The sequence below is a fragment of the Bombyx mandarina genome, chromosome 01 (assembly GCF_030267445.1).
Source record: "Bombyx mandarina strain Sakado chromosome 01, ASM3026744v2".
Classification (NCBI taxonomy): Eukaryota; Metazoa; Arthropoda; class Insecta; order Lepidoptera; family Bombycidae; genus Bombyx; species Bombyx mandarina.
The window spans coordinates 20,214,996-20,222,566 of NC_143208.1; the positions used below are offsets into that span (position 1 = coordinate 20,214,996).

General features: G+C 41.3%; 1 protein-coding gene across 1 annotated transcript; it reads left to right on the plus strand.

Annotated features, from left to right (window-relative positions):
* The first annotated feature begins 2,517 nt into the window (after positions 1 to 2,517).
* On the plus strand, positions 2,518 to 5,589 carry LOC114240526 (G protein-coupled receptor moody). The gene is made up of 4 exons (XM_028171100.2): positions 2,518 to 2,794; positions 4,138 to 4,343; positions 4,434 to 4,672; positions 4,757 to 5,589. The coding sequence occupies exons 2-4, from the start codon at positions 4,146 to 4,148 to the stop codon at positions 5,451 to 5,453; spliced, it is 1,134 nt and encodes a 377-aa protein (XP_028026901.2). The 5' UTR covers positions 2,518 to 2,794; positions 4,138 to 4,145; the 3' UTR covers positions 5,454 to 5,589.
* The last annotated feature ends 1,982 nt before the right edge of the window (positions 5,590 to 7,571 follow it).

Genomic DNA, 7,571 nt, shown 5'->3' on the forward strand with positions numbered 1-7,571 from the left:
AGCCATTCAGTGTTGCCATAAAAACTTAATATTTAGGTCGGGCGACTTCACACAATGAGCGCTTTAGGCGTGTAATGTCACTTACATACAACTAAAATTCGATACCAGAGCGCTCACTGACCATCAACACGTAATTTCCATCATAGATGAAGATTTGTATGAGGCTTAAACCATCTCAAAGTTGAAGCTACTACGAAAGGGCAATAGACTCTCTCACATCCGATTTCAATTTCTATAATTGTTTCAGGGCGGTCGCTTGACATCAACAAACGGGTTTTAATGAAACTCTGCAACGATTAGAATATTTATGAACTTAATCCAAAACTGCATCGTACCGATTGATGGAAACTGATAATTCTCATCGAAGATATTAATAGTATATTGAAATATGTATTTTGAAATTTGAAGCAGCCCGATTGAAGAATTTGAATAGTGAGACTTGGACCTCATGTTTCAAGGTTGTTTTTGGTTGCAGTCATGTTACGATGTCCAGTAACCAGTTAATGCCGTGCGCACCTATAACACTACTCTTTATTACTAAAAAATAAGGATACATGAAAGTAATTACTGCTGAAAACAAACTGGATGGGAGGAAACTGCTTCCAGGAGAGAGTTACCGGTCTACTAAAAGCCGACCATCAGGAAGAACGAGGCGGCGGAACTAGAGAAGGAGATCTCATCTCTCTCCGCATCGCCAACGAGGCGGGGGCCGTAGAAGGGCTTTAGCCCGGCTTCAGCCCCTGTCAGGAGGTAGTCTTACCTCGGTGTTGGTCACGGGACGACCTGAGGGGGCTGGGGCGCCGCCACATGACACCGTCACTCTAGCACGCTGCCATTAGAGGATGGGCCTGATAAACGTACTCTGGGAGAACAACGGGTGCCTTACCGCGCAGACCAGCGACGGCGGTCGTAGACGATATGTGCTGCGGCTACCTGCCCGAAAACAACAATACCATAGTTTGATACTTAAGCAGAAGAGAAGGTGCCACATCTCCCTTAGCTCCTCGAGACATTCTATCGAGAATGGTTTTTTCCAAGATAACAATCGTGTTATCTTGGAAAAAACCTATGCGCCAAAACATGTAGTGGAATTCCTTTTTTAATTTATAGATCTTTAAAATATATAAATTTACAACTCAGCCAAAATATTTCAAGCAATCAAAAAATATATTTTAATTCCAAATCTACCATATTTTACAATACTTCGAATACTACTATTATATTATAAAAATATAAGAGCATACAGCAAAATACAGGAACATCATTTCATTTTTTCATCAAACACTAGAGCAATAAGATACAAATTTAATTTTCATTTGGTCGTAATTTAATAAATTAAGTACATAATAAATATTAAGTAAATTATGCCAGGAAGCAGCGTCGGGCTCAGAGCGTACGAACTTATTCGGGTGTTTCAGGAAAGCAGTCGATGTATTCCTCGCGCTACTCATTTATATGAAAGTGGCGGCCGACAGTGTTTCTCCAATTAGCGTTCGCTTGCATTCACCCGATGTGGTTTCAACAATGAGACATGAGACTACGAGTCTTCAACTGCCCTCCGCATACTCACACCTAGTCTAGTGCCAACCGCAGGAATGCCGCGGCTCACTAGCTCCGTATCTATGTATATAATCATTTCTTTAGACATATTATCTACATTTTGCTTTCGGTGCCCCGTCTACGGATGCATGCTACGCCGTAGCGCTACAGCTACGAAAACATCTACCTGTGAGCATCATGACAACACTATGAACATTTTCTATTAAATCTAAATTAGTTGTTAATATTAAAACATCGTGGGGTGTGTGGTAAAGTTTTTATGATAATAAATAATTCAAACTTGAAATTATAACTATATTAGCATGGTTTCGGTAATTTAATTAATATTGTTTTTATAACCATTGAAGCTATTATCAATTAGTGTTGAAAAGTTGATTGTTACCAAGACGCAGATGAACAAAGTAGTTTTATCGGAGACGCGACACCGCTATAGCCGAGACCAAAAATTTGGCTGTTATTCTCTTAAGTTCGGTTTAAGTTATATATAAATAACCATTATATAGATATATAAATTTAGATATTATACATAGGAACCAGAAGTAAATGCAGTGTGCAATTTGAGAAGATGCAGAGGGAGCGGCGAGGCGTGCGGGTTTACCCCGGCCTGCCCCGGCCTGCCCCGGCCGCCAGTCGCAGGCAGCAGTGGGTCCAGACGCACGCCCCCGCCTCACTCGCGACCAGCGTCTTGCAGTTCTTCATTTGTAATTACTCCGGAGTTTTTCTTTATAGAATATCTAGTTCTGAATGAAAGCGTTGCGATTAACTTCAAACAAATATTTAATAGTTTATCAAGTCCTGTTAATTGAAAAGTGTACCTTAGCAAAAAATGGTTTTTGTGAAAAGAAAAACTAGTTAAAATAGAAATGGTGTAATCAGAATCTATAAGTGATATCTTATCTCGTAAACTTGAAACAAATTGTAACTGAACCATCAGACGTACATCGGGTGCCGCAAAAATCTACTATAATTCTTTTTAAACATACAAAACTAATTACTGAAAATTTTGATGTAACAATAACAAAATTAAATTTACTATTATTATTTTATTTATATTTATGATTTGATAATTCATTTTTATTATTATATTATCATTCCAAATATTTTGATACAAAACAATAGTTAAAGGTTTCGTTTAAATAGTTTCCTCTGCTCGCAGTGCCCGAGGGTGCCCGAGGGTCCCCGCACTGCGCGGCCGCCGTGCAGCAGCAGCTCGGGAGGAGGGCCACGGCGCGCGGTCAGTACAAACTTGCTTTCACTGCTCAGAACAATCAACAAGAAACTTGGAGCTTGCTCTTTCCCAAAAATGTATATAATATGGTATCTATAGCAGTAGAAATAATTATAAAGTAAAAGAAGAAATTGAAACCAGTGCGACTTGAATAAAGTAAAAGAACGAAGTCTGCGCTACCGAGCACTCCAACAGCTCCGCATACTGGGCTGCTGCAGCACTACGTCGCCGCGTCCGGGGCCGATGCACTCGACATGTTCTTAAAATGAAATCAATTTCAACGAAAACACTTTTCAACAGCAGAAGACCCTCCAGCTGCAGTCGATGAGAAAGTCGTAGAGATAACGTGGATTTGGTGTCTGTGGGCTCCAATTACTCCTACATACAAACTGAGCGGGGATCAGCGTGAACTAACTCACAAGAAATACACTATTTAATTTTCCTATCCTTCCTAATCTAATCCAAAACTTTTGTTATTTGTTTTGGTTTTTGGAGTAAATATCAAACTTTTTTGACTTACCGTTAAGACCAAAATATTTCTGAAATGAAGGGAGTGGGCGGAGCGTAGCAAGGTCGGCATTTGTCGACCGCGGGAACGCCCACGACAAGTCGCTAATCTTTGGTCGCTAATCCTAAGTCGGTTATAATTTCATGACTGTTCAGTCCACTGCGATTCGTGTACCCAAATCGAGCGCAAGATGTTTGCCTAATCCATCACACGTCGGCAATTGCAGTACCGGCATGGACGCATAGACAACGTATGCCATATCGTAAACTTTACATTCACTTGGGATATTTTATTTGAAGAAAATACCATAACAGTACTCTAAAAGGGCGCTGATATATTTTTTTTTTAATTTATGAAATGAACAGAGATGCAGAGGCGGTAAAGTAAAGTTGGGACCACGTTACAAATGAATTTCCTAAAATAAATAAATCGATCTAGCTTAGTTATCTCTCGTATGTAGGTATATATGTATCATATAATATATATATTAAAAATACGCGTGATTTGGTGAATTGATTTCGCAAATTAAAAATCTGAATAGCCTTTAGTTGAATATTTGTTGGCAATTGAGAGGGCGTAGCGGAGTGTCGCAGCGCCGCGCTCCGAGCCCGAACTGGGCTGGTACAATGAACCACCTGTAGCGCTACGAACTACTCGCAACCTAATGTACATGCTGACTCTGTATATACGAGTACCTACTTTACCTAATGCCGCTCTCTTCGTTTCACTTAACATTTGTTTATCGTAAAATAAAATGAAGACCAGGTCTGAAGGTAGTTACGCCCGCAGGTTAGTTTCATATTGTCATACAGAGTGTAATTATCGAATGGTTTGTTTTCAGGAATCACCATGGAACCTGATGAAATATCAACAATGGATACATTACCTGTCAGCAATGTAAGTGACGCGGCGACATCAGAGCCGGCTCTGTTCCGGGAGTGTCCTTCGTTCGCAATCTACACAGCGGCAGGCTGCTGTTTCCTCATAGCCCTCATCGGCGTGCCGTTCAACGCGGTCACCATCATGGCCCTCGGCAAGTGTAAGCTGGTACGGTCCGCTCAGTTTAGCACATTGTAGAGTTGTGACGATAGATGAAGCTGTACAATATCGTAGTGAATGTGTTTGTCGACCCTACAGAAGGCGAAACCGGCATCTTTGTTTATAATGAACATGTGCGCGGCGGATCTGCTGCTGAGCGGAGTGCACGCCCCGCTGACGGGGCTGGCCCTGCTCCGCCGCACCTGGACGCTGGGCTCCGTGGCCCGGAGGTTGCTGCCCTTGTCGCGATACGTTCTGCTGGCCACCTCCATGCTGTCTATGATGGCCATCAGTATCAGTCGGGTTATTTTAATCACGCAGCCAGCGATTTCAAATAGGTCAGTAAATTTTCCCGTTACGATGTAAATGTACAAATAACTCATCTATATATCTTCAAAATTAACTCAAGTAAACTTTTCCAGATTTTTTTCGATGCGTAATGTTATTTTGATGGTGGTCACCATATGGTTTCTGGCAATAATGATGCTAATGCCAACCTGCTTTGGAATTTATGGACAGTTCGGACGCGATAATGTGACGGGATCGTACACGATTGTGGCAGATTCAGCGGGACGATCACCAAGAGCCATTTATTACATATTTACGTTTTTGACTTCATTTGCGACTTTGACCATTTGCTACACACGTTTATTCTACGAAGTACGGGACTCCTCGAACAGATCAAATCGGAGCACCGCGCCCCGCGGCGGTAGCTGGGCCACTCGTCCGCCCGTCGCGCGTGCTGCTCAGCCGCCCTCTGTGGACACTTCTCCTGCTGATCAGGAGACCGAGTCCACCGAAGGCACCTCGACCTCATCGTCATCAGCGTTTCGTAACTTGGTCACCAAATTGAATACCATGCAGCTGTCCAAAAAGGACCGGAAGCTGATAATCATGATCGCTGCGATCTTGTGTTCCGTATGGATATGCTACTTGCCGATGACTCTGGTGAAGATATTTGAAAAGGACGTGCCCGTTATTTTATTCCTTATTGGATACATCCTCGTGTACCTGGCGAGCTGTGTGAACCCTCTCGTGTACATGGTGCTGTCCCACGAGTACCGGGACGCGTACCGGGGCCTGTTCCGGTCTGTTCCCCCCCGCGCCCCCCGGTGGTGAGCGTCCGGCTCAACCTTCACCTGGCGTCATTCTATTCTCATCTTCGTTCATCTATTGTTGCTGTACTAGTATATTATTATAGTACTAAAGTTAATATCTATATTGTATTGTATGTTAAAATGTGTAAGCGGATAATAATAATCATAATAAAAAGCTAGTAATCATAATTAAAATACAAAAACAACATTCCATAGCTATTAATTTTAGAAAAAAAATATTTACACTAACTTCTGGTTATATTTAATAAAATAATTATGTCTTCATATTCTATTATAGTAAAATATTTACGCTAACTTCTGGTTATATTTAATAAAATAAGTATGTCTTCATATTCTATTCTAGTAAAATTAAGTAATTGTTGTGATGTCTAAATTTAAATAATATGTAGTTTGTCTTGAATTTATGTAATGTAAGTATAGTTCAATGTGTATTTAGGAAATAAAAATTCTGTTACCGCTTGATTCGAAGTTGGGTGTAAGTGACATCCATGCTACAATGTTTCATTGCTGAGCTGATCTTTTAGTGATCTGTAAGTCTGCTTAGGGTAGTCGAGCTCACGGCCCACCTGATATTAAATGGGTGCCGGAGCACACGGAACGTCGCCACTCATCTCAGCAGATTATTATAATAGCAGTTTTATTTTTGTGATTCAAATATGATTCAAGTACATACTTCAAGTGAAAAATTGACAAATGACTGAGCGACATACAATTGAACACAAGCACGTCGCTCGACAGGACTATGAGTACGTCGAGGGTCTCATCCTTGAGTTCACGACGTCGACAACAATACTCAGATAAAACCAAAAACATTTTTAAATCTGATATCAAATGATAAGGAATAAAAAACCACACCACATTATGCTAATTAACTACTCTCACATTAAATATAATTATAATTGTAACCACGAAACATTTGAAATTCAATTTAATTTTTATTTTGTCTGTTGTGTTTCATTTTTCATACGAGGAAAAGTAACGGGATGGAAATAGCTTGAGCGGGAATTTTTGACGTGAAAACGGCTGCACGCACGAAAAAACGTGACTCATTCGGCGTTACCTCGCCCTGAGGCGTTCCTTTTAAGGCTTGAAGTGCAAGCGAGAGCGCGCAACGAGCGACAAGGAGGCACAATCGGCCTCCGCAGTCTCTCTCCTACTTGAATGAGCGATGCATCCGCGTGGACAGCTGCTATACAATAATACATTTACATGTTTTCGTCAACTATGAAGTCCAGTTAAAAGTGAATGTGGTGTCAATTGTTTATAGCAACGATAATTGCAATAATTGAAAAATGAAACCATTCCATCAGTATTGTCTTATGACGTTATCACGTTCAACTATCGTCGGTAAACCGACTTTACAGACAACCGATTTTTTTTATTATCTCGTCCAGGATGCTTCTTCAGGATGCCCTTAGAGTGTCAACAGCATCGGGGCGGCGACAGGAGCGGTCGAAGTTTCGGTTGTGTTATATATACATCCGAGTCGAGCCGAGTCCACAGCTCGCTCAGACTCCGCGGGGACTGCCGCCCGGGCTCCGTGTTAAACGGGGGCAGAGGGCTGCCGGCTATACCTACAACATTTAGATGTGTGTTAAAACATCTGTAACCAGTAAAAGATCCCAAAATCATACTTAGTTGTCTCTTTTTACATTTACTAAGGCTAAGGAGAGCCTTTGATGACTTTCGGTAAGGCTTTTTTCGATTGTGTACAGAAGGTAGGAACTGGTAGACCGGCTACGCGCTGTTACAAGTTGCAGCGAGTTTTGCGAGAGTGTGCTGTGCATCGCAAATAACCTCGATTACATTCTATAACCTAGATGTGTAAAGATTTGACCTTGAAGGACGCCTTAGCACATGCTTTGAAGGTGGAGGTAGTGGCAAGACAGAATCATCCCTAGAAACTTTATTTGTAATATTGAAAATATTTATCTATTTATTACACATAATACACATATGTCGGCGCAACATTACTATTTAGTTACCTAGGATTAATTAAAGATAGGTGTGTATCTTCGATCCGAATCCAGCCCTGTTTTCTACTATAAATACGAGTGACTATTGTGACACAAAACGTACCGACTCGAGCATCCGATCGGGGCGGAGCTCTGTTGTTATT